Source organism: Salmo salar, chromosome ssa17 (genome assembly GCF_905237065.1).
Source record: "Salmo salar chromosome ssa17, Ssal_v3.1, whole genome shotgun sequence".
Classification (NCBI taxonomy): Eukaryota; Metazoa; Chordata; class Actinopteri; order Salmoniformes; family Salmonidae; genus Salmo; species Salmo salar.
In genome coordinates this window covers 19767501-19787990 of record NC_059458.1, presented here as the reverse complement: position 1 = coordinate 19787990, position 20490 = coordinate 19767501, and the positions used below count along the sequence as shown (strand labels likewise).

The following is a 20490-nucleotide window of genomic DNA, read 5'->3' as shown; positions in this document are numbered from 1 at the left end:
TACTGCTTTAGACTACAGGTATACACACACTACTGCTGTAGACTACAGGTATACACACACACACTACTGCTGTAGACTACAGGTATACACACACTACTGCTGTAGACTACAGGTATACACACACACAATACTGCTGTAGACTACAGGTGTACACACACTACTGCTGTAGACTACAGGTATACACACTATTGCTGTAGACTACAGGTACACACACTACTGCTATAGACTACAGGTACACACACTACTGCTGTAGACTACAGGTACACACACTACTGCTGTAGACTACAGGTATACACACTACTGCTGTAGACTACATGTATACACACTACTGCTTTAGACTACAGGTATACACACTACTGCTGTAGACTACATGTATACACACTACTGCTTTAGACTACAGGTATACACACACTACTGCTGTAGACTACAGGTACACACGCACTACTGCTGTAGACTACAGGTACACACACTACTGCTGTAGACTACAGGTATACACACACACACTACTGCTGTAGACTACAGGTATACACACACACTACTGCTGTAGACTACAGGTACACACCCACTACTGCTGTAGACTACAGGTACACACACTACTGCTGTAGACTACAGGTATACACACTACTGCTGTAGACTACAGGTATACACACACTACTGCTGTAGACTACAGGTATACACACACTACTGCTTTAGACTACAGGTACACACACACTACTGCTGTAGACTACAGGTACACACACTACTGCTGTAGACTACAGGTATACACACACACAATACTGCTGTAGACTACAGGTACACACACACTACTGCTGTAGACTACAGGTATACACACTAATGCTGTAGACTACAGGTACACACACTACTGCTATAGACTACAGGTACACACACTACTGCTGTAGACTACAGGTACACACACTACTGCTGTAGACTACAGGTACACACACTACTGCTGTAGACTACAGGTATACACACTACTGCTGTAGACTACATGTATACACACTACTGCTTTAGACTACAGGTATACACACTACTGCTGTAGACTACATGTATACACACTACTGCTTTAGACTACAGGTATACACACACTACTGCTGTAGACTACAGGTACACACACACTACTGCTGTAGACTACAGGTACACACACTACTGCTGTAGACTACAGGTATACACACACACACTACTGCTGTAGACTACAGGTATACACACACACTACTGCTGTAGACTACAGGTACACACCCACTACTGCTGTAGACTACAGGTACACACACTACTGCTGTAGACTACAGGTATACACACTACTGCTGTAGACTACAGGTATACACACACTACTGCTGTAGACTACAGGTATACACACACTACTGCTTTAGACTACAGGTACACACACACTACTGCTGTAGACTACAGGTACACACACTACTGCTGTAGACTACAGGTATACACACACACAATACTGCTGTAGACTACAGGTACACACACACTACTGCTGTAGACTACAGGTATACACACTAATGCTGTAGACTACAGGTACACACACTACTGCTATAGACTACAGGTACACACACTACTGCTGTAGACTACAGGTACACACACTACTGCTGTAGACTATATGTATACACACTACTGCTGTAGACTACATGTATACACACTACTGCTTTAGACTACAGGTACACACACTACTGCTGTAGACTACAGGTATACACACACTACTGCTGTAGACTACAGGTATACACACACTACTGCTGTAGACTACAGGTACACACACTACTGCTGTAGACTACAGGTATACACACTACTACTGTAGACTACATGTATACACACTACTGCTTTAGACTACAGGTACACACACTACTGCTGTAGACTACAGGTATACACACACTACTGCTGTAGACTACAGGTATACACACACTACTGCTGTAGACTACAGGTACACACACTACTGCTATAGACTACAGGTATACACACTACTGCTGTAGACTACATGTATACACACTACTGCTTTAGACTACAGATACACACACTACTGCTGTAGACTACAGGTATACACACACTACTGCTGTAGACTACAGGTATACACACACTACTGCTTTAGACTACAGGTACACACACACTACTGCTGTAGACTACAGGTACACACACTACTGCTGTAGACTACAGGTATACACACACACAATACTGCTGTAGACTACAGGTACACACACACTACTGCTGTAGACTACAGGTATACACACTAATGCTGTAGACTACAGGTACACACACTACTGCTATAGACTACAGGTACACACACTACTGCTGTAGACTACAGGTACACACACTACTGCTGTAGACTATATGTATACACACTACTGCTGTAGACTACATGTATACACACTACTGCTTTAGACTACAGGTACACACACTACTGCTGTAGACTACAGGTATACACACACTACTGCTGTAGACTACAGGTATACACACACTACTGCTGTAGACTACAGGTACACACACTACTGCTGTAGACTACAGGTATACACACTACTACTGTAGACTACATGTATACACACTACTGCTTTAGACTACAGGTACACACACTACTGCTGTAGACTACAGGTATACACACACTACTGCTGTAGACTACAGGTATACACACACTACTGCTGTAGACTACAGGTACACACACTACTGCTATAGACTACAGGTATACACACTACTGCTGTAGACTACATGTATACACACTACTGCTTTAGACTACAGATACACACACTACTGCTGTAGACTACAGGTATACACACACTACTGCTGTAGACTACAGGTATACACACTACTGCTGTAGACTACAGGTACACACACTACTGCTATAGACTACAGGTACACACACTACTGCTGTAGACTACAGGTACACACACTACTGCTGTAGACTACAGGTACACACACTACTGCTGTAGACTACAGGTACGCACACTACTGCTTTAGACTACAGGTACACACACTACTGCTGTAGACTACAGGTATACACACTACTGCTGTAGACTACAGGTATACACACTACTGCTGTAGACTACAGGTATACACACTACTGCTGTAGACTACAGCTATACACACTACTGCTGTAGACTACAGGTACACACACACACACACACACTACTGCTGTAGACTACAGGTACACACCCACTACTGCTGTAGACTACAGGTATACACACACTACTGCTGTAGACTACAGGTATACACACACTACTGCTGTAGACTACATGTATACACACTACTGCTGTAGACTACAGGTACACACACTACTGCTGTAGACTACAGGTATACACACTACTGCTGTAGACTACAGGTACACACACTACTGCTGTAGACTACATGTATACACACTACTGCTTTAGACTACAGGTACACACACTACTGCTGTAGACTACAGGTATACACACACTACTGCTGTAGACTACAGGTATACACACACTACTGCTGTAGACTACAGGTATACACACACTACTGCTGTAGACTACAGGTATACACACACTACTGCTGTAGACTACAGGTATACACACACTACTGCTTTAGACTACAGGTACACACACTACTGCTGTAGACTACAGGTATACACACACTACTGCTGTAGACTACAGGTATACACACACTACTGCTGTAGACTACAGGTATACACACACTACTGCTGTAGACTACAGGTATACACACACTACTGCTGTAGACTACAGGTATACACACACTACTGCTGTAGACTACAGGTATACACACACTACTGCTGTAGACTACAGGTATACACACTACTGCTGTAGACTACAGGTACACACACACACACACTACTGCTGTAGACTACAGGTATACACACCCACTACTGCTGTAGACTACAGGTATACACACACTACTGCTGTAGACTACATGTATACACACTTCTGCTGTAGACTACAGGTACACACCCTACTGCTGTAGACTACAGGTATACACACACACAATACTGCTGTAGACTACATGTACACACACACACACTACTGCTGTAGACTACATGTATACACACTACTGCTGTAAACTACAGGTATACACACTACTGCTGTAGACTACATGTACACACACACACACTACTGCTTTAGACTACAGGTACACACACTACTGTTGTAGACTACAGGTATACACACACACACACACACACACACACACACACACACACACACACACACACACACACACACACACACACACATTATTGCCGTAGACTACACACACACACACACACACACACACACACACACACACACACACACACACCGGTTGCTGTAGACTACAGGTACACACACACACATTTACATTCTCTAACTACATCTTGTGATGAGATGACTAGGTTCTAGAGCTGACTGTCAAAATGTCTGTGAAGGTCAAGGAAAGGTTGTGCTTGATAGATTGTAGTTTATGCACCCGCTCTCAACCACACACACACACACACACACACACACACACACACACACACACACACACACACACACACACACACACACACACACACACACACACACTGCCCTGTTGTAGGACTCCTGATTTATTTTCTCGTTGATTTTATGGCTGCTTTCTTTATGACTCATCTATGTGGTTTATATCACTGATGTTATTAGTAGACTAGAGAGGTCGCATAGGACAGTAACAACATTAGCAGTGTGTGTGTGTGTTTGTCAGGGCAGTATGATATGTCTTTATTTGTGAGTAAGGTAATAACCATTTAAAAATCAAACACTAGAGCTTTCTCTCTCTCTGTCTCTCTGTCTCTCTCTCTGTCTCTCGGTCTCTTTCTCTCTGCATGCTGGGAGTGTTTGGTGCATGCTGGGAATTGTCTGAGTGAGTGCTGTGTAGAGTTAGATATCTTGGTTTTTCTTTTACGTTTCCTTTTCTTGGTGCTATTTTTTTTTCTTCCTATGCATGATTAAGGTTATCATTAGTTTTATTTAGTTGTCGTCGTAGAATTAAGTGTATTGTTTTTCGTGTTGAAATTACCCTGGTTTTGGCGGGGATTGCGACTCACATGGGGACTCCGTCCCTGTCACTTCGGCACGGCTTTAGGTGTGTTACTGAGGCTACTGTCACTGTGGAGGAGTTTCTGATCGCCGTAGGAGAGAAGATAGGATATGAGAATGTTGCTTATGCGTCACGGATGAATTAAGCGGTGGTGGTTTTTCTTAAAGAAGAGAGTCTTGTTAATCGTATGGTTGAGCATGGTGTATTTCTTAAAGAAGAGAGTTGTTAATCGTATGGTTGAGCATGGTGTATTTCTTAAAGAAGAGAGTCTTGTTGATCGTATGGTTGAGCATGGTGTATTTCTTAAAGAAGAGAGTTGTTAATCGTATGGTTGAGCATGGTGTATTTCTTAAAGAAGAGAGTTGTTAATCGTATGGTTGAGCATGGTGTACTTCTTAAAGAAGAGAGTCTTGTTGATCGTATGGTTGAGCATGGTGTATTTCTTAAAGAAGAGAGTTGTTAATCGTATGGTTGAGCATGGTGTATTTCTTAAAGAAGAGAGTTGTTAATCGTATGGTTGAGCATGGTGTACTTCTTAAAGAAGAGAGTCTTGTTGATCGTATGGTTGAGCATGGTGTATTTCTTAAAGAAGAGTTGTTGATCGTATGGTTGAGCATGGTGTACTTCTTAAAGAAGAGAGTCTTGTTGATCGTATGGTTGAGCATGGTGTACTTCTTAAAGAAGAGAGTTGTTGATCGTATGGTTGAGCATGGTGTATTTCTTAAGGAAGAGAGTTGTTAATCGTATGGTTGAGCATGGTGTACTTCTTAAAGAAGAGAGTTGTTGATCGTATGGTTGAGCATGGTGTATTTCTTAAAGAAGAGAGTCTTGTTGATCGTATGGTTGAGCATGGTGTACTTCTTAAAGAAGAGAGTCTTGTTGATCGTATGGTTGAGCATGGTGTACTTCTTAAAGAAGAGAGTTGTTGATCGTATGGTTGAGCATGGTGTATTTCTTAAAGAAGAGAGTCTTGTAGATCGTATGGTTGAGCATGGTGTACTTCTTAAAGAAGAGAGTCTTGTTGATCGTATGGTTGAGCATGGTGTATTTCTTAAAGAAGAGAGTCTTGTAGATCGTATGGTTGAGCATGGTGTATTTCTTAAAGAAGAGAGTTGTTAATCGTATGGTTGAGCATGGTGTACTTCTTAAAGAAGAGAGTCTTGTTGATCGTATGGTTGAGCATGGTGTATTTCTTAAAGAAGAGTTGTTGATCGTATGGTTGAGCATGGTGTACTTCTTAAAGAAGAGAGTCTTGTTGATCGTATGGTTGAGCATGGTGTACTTCTTAAAGAAGAGAGTTGTTGATCGTATGGTTGAGCATGGTGTATTTCTTAAGGAAGAGAGTTGTTAATCGTATGGTTGAGCATGGTGTACTTCTTAAAGAAGAGAGTTGTTGATCGTATGGTTGAGCATGGTGTATTTCTTAAAGAAGAGAGTCTTGTTGATCGTATGGTTGAGCATGGTGTACTTCTTAAAGAAGAGAGTCTTGTTGATCGTATGGTTGAGCATGGTGTACTTCTTAAAGAAGAGAGTTGTTGATCGTATGGTTGAGCATGGTGTATTTCTTAAAGAAGAGAGTCTTGTAGATCGTATGGTTGAGCATGGTGTACTTCTTAAAGAAGAGAGTCTTGTTGATCGTATGGTTGAGCATGGTGTATTTCTTAAAGAAGAGAGTCTTGTAGATCGTATGGTTGAGCATGGTGTACTTCTTAAAGAAGAGAGTCTTGTTAATCGTATGGTTGAGCATGGTGTACTTCTTAAAGAAGAGAGTCTTGTAGATCGTATGGTTGAGCATGGTGTATTTCTTAAAGAAGAGAGTTGTTAATCGTATGGTTGAGCATGGCGTACTTCTTAAAGAAGAGAGTCTTGTTAATCGTATGGTTGAGCATGGTGTACTTCTTAAAGAAGAGAGTCTTGTTGATCGTATGGTTGAGCATGGTGTATTTCTTAAAGAAGAGAGTCTTGTAGATCGTATGGTTGAGCATGGTGTACTTCTTAAAGAAGAGAGTCTTGTAGATCGTATGGTTGAGCATGGTGTACTTCTTAAAGAAGAGAGTCTTGTAGATCGTATGGTTGAGCATGGTGTACTTCTTAAAGAAGAGAGTCTTGTAGATCGTATGGTTGAGCATGGTGTACTTCTTAAAGAAGAGAGTCTTGTAGATCGTATGGTTGAGCATGGTGTATTTCTTAAAGAAGAGAGTCTTGTTGATCGTATGGTTGAGCATGGTGTATTTCTTAAAGAAGAGAGTTGTTGATCATATGGTTGAGCATGGTGTACTTCTTAAAGAAGAGAGTCTTGTTAATCGTATGGTTGAGCATGGTGTACTTCTTAAAGAAGAGAGTCTTGTTGATCGTATGGTTGAGCATGGCGTACTTCTTAAAGGAATGTTTATTCAAGTTACGCCGCTTTTTTCTCCGTCAACAAGGGTAACGATTTCAAATGTACCGCCGTTTATTCCCAATGAGCTATTGGAGCGCGAGTTATTGCGGTTTTGGAAGTTCGCAAGTTCAATTAAGATTGTCTCGTTGGGTTGCAAACACCCGGCTCTGAAACAGGTTATGTCGTTTCAAACACCCGGCTCTGAAACAGGTTATGTCGTTTCAAACACCCGGCTCTGAAACAGGTTATGTCGTTTCAAACACCCGGCTCTGAAACAGGTTATGTCGTTTCAAACACCCGGCTCTGAAACAGGTTATGTCGTTTCAAACACCCGGCTTTGAAACAGGTTATGTTGTTTTGGTGACAGGTGTTTATGTTTTTGGACTCACCGGAGCAGACTTTGGAGTTATCGTTTAAAGCCAAGTGTGACAACAGACTGTATATGGTTTATGCTAGTATGGGTAGTCAACAGTGTTTTGAGTGTGGGGATGTTGGTCATAAGCGACATGCTTGTCCGAGAAGGGAGAAGGCAGAGGGAGGGGCGCAGGTGGTCCTCGTAACGCCTGGGCCCACTGATGTAGGGAGAGGTGGTCCTCGTAACGCCTGGGCCCACTAATGTAGGGAGAGGTGGGCCGACAGTGGTTGAGCAGCCACAAGCACCTGTTGCTGAGGAACAAGTTGTCCATGTTGAGGGCACGGAGTTGCAACTTGTACCAGAGGGGAATGCTATGCAGCAGAAAAATATTGTTGTAGAAGGTAAGGATGGATCTGAAGAGCCATTTCCTCAGACTGGTGAGGAGATGCCCACTATGAGTAATGGGGTACAGGAGGGGGTTCAGGTGGGGCTAGTCTCCCAGGTAGTGGAGGAGATGCCCACTATGAGTAATGGGGTACAGGAGGGGGTTCAGGTGGGGCTAGTCTCCCAGGTAGTGGAGGAGATGCCCACTATGAGTAATGGGGTACAGGAGGGGGTTCAGGTGAGGCTAGTCTCCCAGGTAGTGGAGGAGATGCCCACTATGAGTAATGGGGTACAGGAGGGGGTTCAGGTGGGGCTAGTCTCCCAGGTAGTGGAGGAGATGTCCACTATGAGTAATGGGGTACAGGAGGGGGTTCAGGTGGGGCTAGTCTCCCAGGTAGTGGAGGAGATGTCCACTATGAGTAATGGGGTACAGGAGGGGGTTCAGGTGGGGCTAGTCTCCCAGGTAGTGGAGGAGATGCCTGGTACGAGTGATGGAGTGCAAGTGGGAAGGTTGTGTCAGTGCAGCAAGGTTAGACAGGTTGTATGTATCTGATCACTACTGTAGTAGGGTTGGAAGGTTAGACAGGTTGTCTGTATCTGATCACTACTGTAGTAGGGTTGGAAGGTTAGACAGGTTGTCTGTATCTGATCACTACTGTAGTAGGGTTGGAAGGTTAGACAGGTTGTATGTATCTGATCACTACTGTAGTAGGGTTGGAAGGTTAGACAGGTTGTCTGTATCTGATCACTACTGTAGTAGGGTTGGAAGGTTAGACAGGTGGTATGTATCTGATCTCTACTGTAGTAGGGTTGGAAGGTTAGACAGGTTGTATGTATCTGATCACTACTGTAGTAGGGTTGGAAGGTTAGACAGGTTGTATGTATCTGATCTGTACTGTAGTAGGGTTGGAAGGTGAGTCAGGTTGTATGTATCTGATCACTACTGTAGTAGGGTTGGAAGGTTAGACAGGTTGTCTGTATCTGATCACTACTGTAGTAGGGTTGGAAGGTTAGACAGGTGGTATGTATCTGATCTCTACTGTAGTAGGGTTGGAAGGTTAGACAGGTTGTATGTATCTGATCACTACTGTAGTAGGGTTGGAAGGTTAGACAGGTTGTATGTATCTGATCACTACTGTAGTAGGGTTGGAAGGTTAGACAGGTTGTCTGTATCTGATCACTACTGTAGTAGGGTTGGAAGGTTAGACAGGTTTTATGTATCTGATCACTACTGTAGTAGGGTTGGAAGGTTAGACAGGTTGTCTGTATCTGATCACTACTGTAGTAGGGTTGGAAGGTTAGACAGGTTGTCTGTATCTGATCACTACTGTAGTAGGGTTGGAAGGTTAGACAGGTATCTGATCACTACTGTAGTAGGGTTGGAAGGTTAGACAGGTTGTATGTATCTGATCACTACTGTAGTAGGGTTGGAAGGTTAGACAGGTTGTCTGTATCTGATCACTACTGTAGTAGGGTTGGAAGGTTAGACAGGTTGTATGTATCTGATCACTACTGTAGTAGGGTTGGAAGGTTAGACAGGTTGTCTGTATCTGATCACTACTGTAGTAGGGTTGGAAGGTTAGACAGGTGGTATGTATCTGATCTCTACTGTAGTAGGGTTGGAAGGTTAGACAGGTTGTATGTATCTGATCACTACTGTAGTAGGGTTGGAAGGTTAGACAGGTTGTATGTATCTGATCTGTACTGTAGTAGGGTTGGAAGGTGAGTCAGGTTGTATGTATCTGATCACTACTGTAGTAGGGTTGGAAGGTTAGACAGGTTGTCTGTATCTGATCACTACTGTAGTAGGGTTGGAAGGTTAGACAGGTGGTATGTATCTGATCTCTACTGTAGTAGGGTTGGAAGGTTAGACAGGTTGTATGTATCTGATCACTACTGTAGTAGGGTTGGAAGGTTAGACAGGTTGTATGTATCTGATCACTACTGTAGTAGGGTTGGAAGGTTAGACAGGTTGTAGGTATCTGATCTCTACTGTAGTAGGGTTGGAAGGTGTGATATTACTCCTGTGGGTTTCTCTGATCATCATATTGTTATTGTTGATATTCACTTGTCCTGTCCACAAAGGTCATCATCTTACTGGTATTTTAATGTTAAATTGTTACATGATGTCATGTTTTGGGAAAGGTTTTTGTTGTTTTGGGAAAAATGGAGGGATACAAAAGGGAATTTTGAGTCCTTGAGACAATGGTGGGAGGTTAGGAAGGCCCAAATACGATTATTCTGTCAACAGTATACTGCCCTGTCTCGTATTGAAGTTAAAGAGACTATCAGGGCTCTTGAACAGGACATCAAATCTATTGAATTGAAGCTGCTCACTCAGAATGACCCCGGACTAGTTATGAACTTACAGGACAAGAGACATGAACTGAGGTCATTTCTACATGAAAGAGTGAAGGGTACCTTGATAAGGTCTCGTTTCGCTTCCCTCAAGGATATGGATGCTTTTTATTAACCTAGAGGACAGTCGACATTACAACGTAAACAGATGGTCTGCCTTCGTCTCCCTGATGGGAAGGTGACCACAGATGATAGTGAAATGCCCCAACATGCCGTAGATTTCTACTCTGCTCTCTATAAAGCGGAGGATTGTGATTCTCTGTGTACTGAACAGTTGTTACAAGGACTTCCTCAATTGGGCCCTGAGCAGAGAGCTGCTTTGGAGTCTGACATTACTCTGCAGGAGATGTCCACAGCAGTTATTCAGCTCTCAACAGGCCGAGCCCCTGGCATCGATGGTTTACCATCTGAGTTTAATAAGCACTTTTGGGGTTCTATTGGGGAAGATTTTTATGAAGTGGTGTGTGAAACTTTTCATGAGGGTTCTCTTCCTGTATCCTGTCAACGTGCGGTGCTTTCACTGTTGCCAAAAAAGCGGGATTTGGCTGTTATAACAAATTGGTGACCTGTTGCATTGCTGTGCGCAGAATATAAAATTGTATCTAAATGTCTCTCAAACAGTATCTGGGGCTGTTGGTCCACAAGGACCAGTCTTACTGTGTACCTGACCTCTCTATTGATGATCACTTGTTTCTAATAAGAGATGTTTTAGACATTTGTAAACTGTCTGATGTAAATGTGGGTATACTTTCTTTGGATCAGGAGAAGCCTTTTGACCGTGTGGACCACCAGTACTTGTTCAAAACAATGAAAGCCTTTGGGTTTGGGGATGTTTTTTTGTCTCAGCTAGAGTCAATTGGGAAAAGAGTGACTCGCTGTGGGCAGGTCAGCTTACGTGGTCCGCTCCACGGTTACCAGGGAGGGTTCAGTGGGGCAGAGATGCGATGAAGACTTTGGGGAGGGGTTTCTAGGCTCTGATATCTTTCAGAAAAAGAAGGGAGGGGTGTCCATTCTGTGCTGAGTCTGGAACTCTGGAACATCTGTTTTTGCAGTGTCCCAGGTTGGTGGGGATGATTGACCTGATCACTAGTTGGTTCTCAGCTCTGGGAGAGGTTTTCTCTTCCCAACTGTTTATATTTGGGCCAAAGTACAGGTTTAGTCGAAGGGGTGTAGTTATTTTGCTTAATTTTGTGTCAGGGGCAGCTAAATTAGCAATATGGAAGACCCGAAAGAACAGTATTCGGGGACAGGGGTCTGTGGATGTGGTGGGAATGCTGGAGGGAATGTTGGCAGCGAGACTGAGGGTTGAGTTTGCCTGTTACAAAGTGGTTAATAATATTGATCTGTTTATGAGTATATGGGGTATTCAGAGGCTGTTGTGTTTAGTTACTGTGGAGGAGGATTTGGTGTTGTGTTTTTAATTGATGTGTAACCATGGTTTTGTATGAGTGTTTGTGTTGTGGGCTCCCAGACCCAATAAAGATTATTTAAAACTCAAATCTCTGTCTCTCTCTCTGTCTCTCTGTCTCGGTCTCTCTGTCTCTCTCTCTCTCGGCCTCTCTGTCTCTCTCGCTCGGTCTCTCTCGCTTGGTCTATCTGTCTTTATCTCTCTCACTCTCTCTTTCTCTCTCTCTCTCTACCTCTCCAGGCGGTGAACCAAGCGGGGGCGGGGCCTTACAGTGAACAGATGACCTTCCAGACTCCAGCGACTAATCCCGACGCAGTCTCTTCTTTCTTCCTGCTTGACCAGCTCCAATCAGATCAGTCCCCCTCCACCTGCCTCTTCCTGAAGTGGGAGGAGCCTAACTGTAATGGGGCGGATATAACATCTTACATTATCAGTCTGGACGATCAACTCATTACCGTGGAAACAGGAACCAGTCACCTGATCACTGACCTTCAACCAGACAGCCAGTACAGGTACACACACTATTTCCAGTCCCAGCAGAATGTTCAGGGTTGTAATTGAGATGGCATCTGAGATGATGTTAGTCCACTTAGCAGCACTAATAGCAGCAGGCTGTAATCATACCGTGTGTTTGTGGAATTAACAAAGGGAGTCGTGTGATTGGTTATTGTTCTCAGTAAGTGTTTGTGATTCTGTGTGGCTATTCATGTTAGCAAGTGTTTGTAGATCTGTGTATGCATGCACGGGTGTGTGTGTGTGTGTGTGTGTGTGTGTGTGTGTGTGTGTGTGTGTGTGTGTGTGTTATTGTCACCATGTCACTGCTTTTCTTACCTAGTTGAATTAGAACAACACTACTGACTGGGTAATACTGTCCCTCTTATGTACAGTGGGGGGAAAAAGTATTTGATCCCCTGCTGATTTTGTACGTTTGCCCACTGACAAAGAAATGATCAGTCTATAATTTTAATGGTAGGTTTATTTGAACAGTGAGAGACAGAATAACAACAAAAATATCCAGAAAAACGCATGTCAGAAATGTTATAAATTGATTTGCATTTTAATGAGGGAAATAAGTATTTGACCTCCTCTCAATCAGAAAGATTTCTGCCTCCCAGGTGTCTTTTATACAGGTAACGAGCTGAGATTAGGAGCACACTCTTAAAGGGAGTGCTCCTAACCGCAGCTTGTTACCTGTAAAAAAGACACCTGTCCACAGAAGCAATCAATCAATCAGATTGCAAACTCTCCACCATGGCCAAGACCAAAGAGCTCTCCAAGGATGTCAGGGACAAGATTGTAGACCTACATAAGCTGGAATGGGCTACAAGACCATCGCCAAGCAGCTTGGTGAGAAGGTGACAATATTTGGTGCGATTATTCGCAAATGGAAGAAACACAAAAGAACTGTCACTCTCCCTCGGCCTGGGGCTCCATGCAAGATCTCACCTCGTGGAGTTGCAATGATCATGAGAACAGTGAGGAATCAGCCCAGAACTACACGGGAGGATCTTGTCAATGATCTCAAGGCAGCTGGGACCATAGTCACCAAGAAAACAATTGGTAACACACTACGCCGTGAAGGACTGAAATCCTGCAGCGCCCGCAAGATCCCCCTGATCAAGAATACATATACATGCCCGTTTGAAGTTTGCCAATGAACATCTGAATGACTCAGAGGACAACTGGTGAAAGTGTTGTGGTCAGATGAGACCAAAATGGAGCTCTTTGACATCAACTCAACTCGCCGTGTTTGGAGGAGGAGGAATGCTGCCTATGACCCCAAGAACACCATCTCCACCGTCAAACATGGAGGTGAAAACATTATGCTTTGGGGGTGTTTTTCTGCTAAGGGGACAGGACAACTTCACCGCATCAAAGGGACGATGGACGGGGCCATGTACTGTCAAATCTTGGGTGAGAACCTCCTTCCCTCAGCCAGGGCATTGAAAATGGGTCGTGGATGGGTATTCCTGCATGACAATGACCCAAAACACACGGCCAAGGCAACAAAGGAGTGGCTCAAGAAGAAGCACATTAAGGTCCTGGAGTGGCCTAGCCAGTCTCCAGACCTTAATCCCATAGAAAATCTGTGGAGGGAGCTGAAGGTTCGAGTTGCCAAACGTCAGCCTCGAAACCTTAATGACTTGGAGAAGATCTGCAAAGAGGAGTGGGATAAAATCCCTTCTGAGATGTGTGCAAACCTGGTGGCCCACTACAAGAAACGTCTGACCTCTGTGATTGCCAACAAGGGTTTTGCCACCAAGTACTAAGTCATGTTTTGCAGAGGGGTCAAATACTTATTTCCCTCATTAAAATGCAAATAATTTTATAACATTTTTGACATGCGTTTTTCTGGATTTTTTTGTTGTTATTCTGTCTCTCACTGTTCAAATAAACCTAGTATTAAAATTATAGACTGATAATTTCTTTGTAAGTGGGCAAACGTACAAAATCAGCAGGGGATCAAATCATTTTTCCTCCACTGTATGTGTGTGCATTTGCATGTGTATCCATCAATCACTCCATCTGATTGGTTACAGTCCATTTCCCCTGGATACTGATTCCAACTCATATAAAGACATTCCATAGGGTGATCAGTGGGAAAACTCATTCTCCCTTTTTGATAGGAAAGTGTTTGTTCATCTTAGTGTCTCAGACATTGTTTTAGTGTTTTCAATTTAACAAGGATAAAACAAAGAGGACCAGAGGAAGGATAGATTTAATTATCTGATACTCCAAACTATTCTCATCTTCACCATCTAACTTTCCCTCCCTCTCTCTCTCTTTCATTATCTCCCCTCTCCTCTCTCGTCATCTTCCACACTTTCTGTTTTGTGTGCTGGAGTAACTACAACCTGTGTGTATATAACATTGAGCCATTGGTGTGTGTGTGTGTGTGTGTGTGTGTGTGTGTGTGTGTGTGTGTGTGTGTGTGTGTGTGTGTGTGTGTGTGTGTGTGTGTGTGTGTGTGTGTGTGTGTGTGTGTGTGTGTGTGTGTGTGTGTGTGTGTGTGTGTGTGTGTGTGTGTGTGTGTGTGTGTGTGTGCGTCATCAGGGAAAGGCTACTGTTGGTAAATGTCAGACAGTAAAATAATTAAGATAATGAGAGAGAGAGGATGTCCAGAGAGAGAGAGAGGAAGGGAGAAAGATTGACCGGACAGAAAGAGAGAGAGAGTACAGACAGAGAGAGAGAGAGATAGAGAGAATGTCCAGAGAGAGAGAGAGGAAGGGAGAAAGATTGTCCAGACAGAAAGAGAGAGAGAGTCCAGACAGAGAGAGAGAGAGAGAGAGAGTGAGGGAAAGGAAGCAAGATCATCCAGAGAGAGAGAGGAGGGTTCCTGAAAAATAAAACAGGACAGTGGAGGGACTCTAGTAAACAACAGAAAATAGATGGAACAATAACACAGTAAGTCCTCATCTTACCAGACATATTATATTCCTGACGTGTCATTCAGGACTGGCCATTACTATCCAGAGGGCCATAGAGGTTAAGGAATTGTAAGAACAGATCTGAGATCAGATCTAATACAGCGTTATAACTGTAATACACTGGATGAGATGACTCTAGATGATTGAGGTTGATGTGATTGTAAGAACAGATCTGAGATCAGATCTAATACAGCGTTATAACTGTAATACACTGGATGAGATGACTCTAGATGATTGAGGTTGATGTGATTGTAAGAACAGATCTGAGATCAGATCTAATACAGCGTTATAACTGTAATACACTGGATGAGATGACTCTAGATGATTGAGGTTGATGTGATTGTAAGAACAGATCTGAGATCAGATCTAATACAGCGTTATAACTGTAATACACTGGATGAGATGACTCTAGATGATTGAGGTTGATGTGATTGTAAGAACAGATCTAATACAGCGTTATAACTGTAATATACTGGATGAGATGACTCTAGATGATTGAGGTTGATGTGATTGTAAGAACAGATCTGAGATCAGATCTAATACAGCGTTATAACTGTAATATACTGGATGAGATGACTCTAGATGATTGAGGTTGATGTGATTGTAAGAACAGATCTGAGATCAGATCTAATACAGCGTTATAACTGTAATATACTGGATGAGATGACTCTAGATGATTGAGGTTGATGTGATTGCTATTCCTCTTTATTCCTAGTTATTCCATATGGATGATGTTGAAAGGCATGACTAGGGTTGCAAAATTCCCTGGTTTTCCAGAAATCCTGTTGGAGTATTCCAGATTTCTTGCTTATTCCCTCCTGATTCCAGGAATCCTCCAACTGGGATTTCATGAAAACCAGAAAATTTATTGAAAGTTTGCAGATTTTTACAAGGCGTGACTTGTTTTGGGGAACAGAAAATATCAGTCAGGAGAGACTGGGTTAGATGGATGAGGTGAGGTCAGGGGTCAGTCAGGAGAGACTGGGTTAGATGGATGAGGTGATGTTAGGGGTCAGTCAGGAGAGACTGGGTTAGATGGATGAGGTGAGGTCAGGGGTCAGTCAGGAGAGACTGGGTTAGATGGATGAGGTGAGGTTAGGGGTCAGTCAGGAGAGACTGGGTTAGATGGATGAGGTGAGGTCAGGGGTCAGGGGTCAGTCAGGAGAGACTGGGTTAGATGGATGCGGTGAGGTCAGGGGTCAGGGGTCAGTCAGGAGAGACTGGGTTAGATGGATGAGGTGATGTTAGGGGTCAGTCAGGAGAGACTGGGTTAGATGGATGAGGTGATGTTAGGGGTCAGTCAGGAGAGACTGGGTTAGATGGATGAGGTGAGGTTAGGGGTCAGTCAGGAGAGACTGGGTTAGATGGATGAGGTGAGGTTAGGGGTCAGTCAGGACTCAGTGGACAGAGGAAACACCCATCATTATAACGCCTCTAATGCTGCCTCTCCTCTGCTGTTAACCAGCATTAGTACTCAGACACACAGACCATACAGTTCTGTAGATATGTACTGGGGTAGTAATGTTATATGATGTACTGTTTGATCTTTAGTTTTATGTGTGATGGAAGTGCCTTAATGTGTTTGGACCCCAGGAAGAGTAGCTGCTGCAGGAACTAATGGGGATCCCTAATAAATACTAATACGCACACACACACACACACACACACACACACACACACACACACACACACACACACACACACACACACACACACACACACACACACACACACACACACACAGGTTATGGACAAACTAACTTTCACACACTCAATTTATCCTAACCTCTCTCTCTCTCTTTCTCTCTCAGTGTGCAGATCCAAGCAGTGAATGTGATTGGCTGTGGCCCGTTGAGCCCACCCCTGGTGGCTAGGACACGCCCCCTCCCTCCGGCTCCTCCTCCTTTGGAATGTTCGGCTGCCGGCCCCCAGAGCCTGAAACTGAAGTGGGGGGAGAACGCTGCAAACACACACACACACACACACACCCGCGCTCTGCTCTCCAATGACATGTTCTACACACTACAGATGGAAGATAAGAACCACAGGTAGAGTATAGAGTACACACACACACACACACACACACACACACACACACACACTCCAATGGTTCCAATGGCTCAATGTTATGTACTTTCTAGATAAAAGCATCTGTTAAATGACCATATCACAGTTCTACTGAAGGAAAATACTTCACACACATTGTGTGAGTGAGTGGTGTGTGTGCATGTGTGTGCGTGCGTGCGTGCGTGTGTGTGTGTGGGGTGGGGGGGTAGGTAGACACGACAGTAACCAGTAGATCTAGGGAGAACTCACGATGAGAACATCTAGACTACAGAAGTAATTAGAACCATGAACTGGTCAACCATGCTGTCTATTAGAGAACAGACTGAAGGAGGGAGAGAATGAAATACGAGGGAGGGAAGTAGAGAGGTAGAGAGGGAGAGAGAGGGAGGGAGGGAGGGAAATAAATACGAGGGAGGGAAGTAGAGGTAGGGAGAGAGAGGGAGAGAATGAAATACGAGGGAGGGAAGTAGAGAGGTAGAGAGGGAGAGAGAGGGAGGGAGGGAGAGAATTAAATACGAGGGAGGGAAGTAGAGAGGTAGGGAGAGAGGGAGGGAGGGGAGGAGGGAGGTAATACAGGATAATTGAGCGAATTAGAGAGACTGTCTGTCTGCCTGGCAGTGCCATGGGTGATGGGTATGCTTGGCACCCCTAGCCACAGTCACATTACGACATGGATAACTGGTGTGGTTGGCATCCTGGTATCTTGGCATCCCTGCCTGGCCACAGCCACATTACAACATGGATAACTGGTGTGGTTGCCATCCTGGCATCTTGGCATCCCTAGCCACAGCCACATTACGACATGGATAGCTGGTGTGGTTGGCATCCTGGCATCTTGGCATCCCTGGCCACAGCCACATTACGACATGGATAGCTGGTGTGGTTGGCATCCTGGCATCTTGGCATCCCTGGCCACAGTCACATTACAACATGGATAACTGGTGTGGTTGGCATCCTGGCATCTTGGCATCCCTAGCCACAGCCACATTACGACATGGATAGCTGGTGTGGTTGGCATCCTGGCATCTTGGCATCCCTGGCCACAGTCACATTACAACATGGATAACTGGTGTGGTTGGCATCCTGGCATCTTGGCATCCCTAGCCACAGTCACATTACAACATGGATGACTGGTGTGGTTGGCATCCTGGCATCTTGGCATCCCTGGCCACAGTCACATTACGACATGGATAACTGGTGTGGTTGGCATCCTGGCATCTTGGCATCCCTGGCCACAGTCACATTACAACATGGATAACTGGTGTGGTTGGCATCCTGGCATCTTGGCATCCCTAGCCACAGTCACATTACAACATGGATGACTGGTGTGGTTGGCATCCTGGCATCTTGGCATCCCTGGCCACAGTCACATTACAACATGGATAACTGGTGTGGTTGGCATCCTGGCATCTTGGCATCCCTAGCCAGTCACATTACAACATGGATAACTGGTGTGGTTGGCATCCTGGCATCTTGGCATCCCTGGCCACAGTCACATTACGACATGGATAACTGGTGTGGTTGGCATCCTGGCATCTTGGCATCCCTAGCCACAGCCACATTACGACATGGATAACTGGTGTGGTTGGCATCCTGGCATCTTGGCATCCCTGGCCACAGTCACATTACAACATGGATAACTGGTGTGGTTGGCATCCTGGCACCCCTAGCCACAGCCACATTACAACATGAATAACTGGTGTGGTTGGCATCCTGGCACCCCTAGCCACAGCCACATTACAACATGAATAACTGGTGTGGTTGGCATCCTGGCACCCCTAGCCACAGCCACATTACAACATGAATAACTGGTGTGGTTGGCATCCTGGCACCCCTAGCCACAGCCAGAGGGTAGTGTCCTAACTGATGGGATGGTAATTAACCGACTGTCCAGTATGACCCCCACAATGCCAACATACACACCCTTCTATTCTAGCAGAGCTGAACTGCTTTCACAGCTTGGTGAGTGTATAACCCTCCCTCTCTCCTCTCCTCTCTCCTCTCTCCTCTCTCCTCCTTCATACCCATACATTCACCCCCCACCAGACAGCTCTCATTGAATTACATACTGGACGCCTATTGGGCCCTGAAATATTGCTGGCCACGTGACCTGCCCAGGAAAGACTCAGGGTCCTAGTTACAAGCTGACCTTGTCTTGTGGTCAGGAAAAACTCAGGGTTCTAGTTACAAGCTGACATTGTGTTGTGCCCAGGAAAAACTCAGGGTCCTAGTTACAAGCTGACCTTGTCTTGTGGTCAGGAAAAACTCAGGGTTCTAGTTACAAGCTGACATTGTGTTGTGCCCAGGAAAAACTCAGGGTTCTAGTTACAAGCTGACCTTGTGTTGTGGTCAGGAAAAACTCCTGTCCTTATAGACCTATTTCCCTGGGACATCATCCAAAGTTGCATGCGCAGTTCTCAATCAAAAAATCGGTTTGTTTACGCGGAAGTAAATACGATCACGTCTGATCTTCAGACGCAGCTCATGCAAGTTAGCAAACACGTAATCAGACGGTTATCGTCTCCCACATCGCAGATATCACCAGAGGATTGATTACCTAGCAAGCCAGCTCATGCAAGTTAGCAAACACGTAATCAGATGGTTATCGTCTCCCACATCGCAGATATCACCAGAGGATTGATTACCTAGCAAGCCAGCTCATGCAAGTTAGCAAACACGTAATCAGACGGTTATCGTCTCCCACATCGCAGATATCACCAGAGGATTGATTACCTAGCAAGCCAGCTCATGCAAGTTAGCAAACACGTAATCAGACGGTTATCGTCTCCCACATCGCAGATATCACCAGAGGATTGATTACCTAGCAAGCCAGCTCATGCAAGTTAGCAAACAGTAATCAGACGGTTATCGTCTCCCACATCGCAGATATCACCAGAGGATTGATTACCTAGCAAGCCAGCGAGGCAAGGGAAAACATCCCAAAGAGATCTTGTTGAACACATCAGACTGGTGTGTTGTCATTGTCATCAGTCACTCAGCTGGGTTTGTCCAGGTCCTGACGTCCGTGTATAGCTATCTGCTACAGGGATTGTTGTTGTCAGCCCGCGCATCACTGCAACGTGACGTTTGCTTCTGTTCACCAAGCCTGAAT

The 20490-nt window shown here is 44.5% G+C and overlaps 1 protein-coding gene across 2 annotated transcripts in view; it reads left to right on the top strand.

The window, feature by feature from the left end:
* Positions 1-20490, top strand: part of LOC106591582 (fibronectin type III domain-containing protein 3B) — a 224477-nt gene that overhangs the window by 190730 nt on the left and 13257 nt on the right. For both annotated transcript variants that reach the window (XM_045698964.1, XM_045698965.1), the window contains exons 23-24: positions 12124-12395; positions 17123-17359. In XM_045698964.1, the coding sequence (XP_045554920.1) occupies positions 12124-12395; positions 17123-17359 (509 nt within the window). The remainder of the gene's footprint in view (positions 1-12123; positions 12396-17122; positions 17360-20490) is intronic.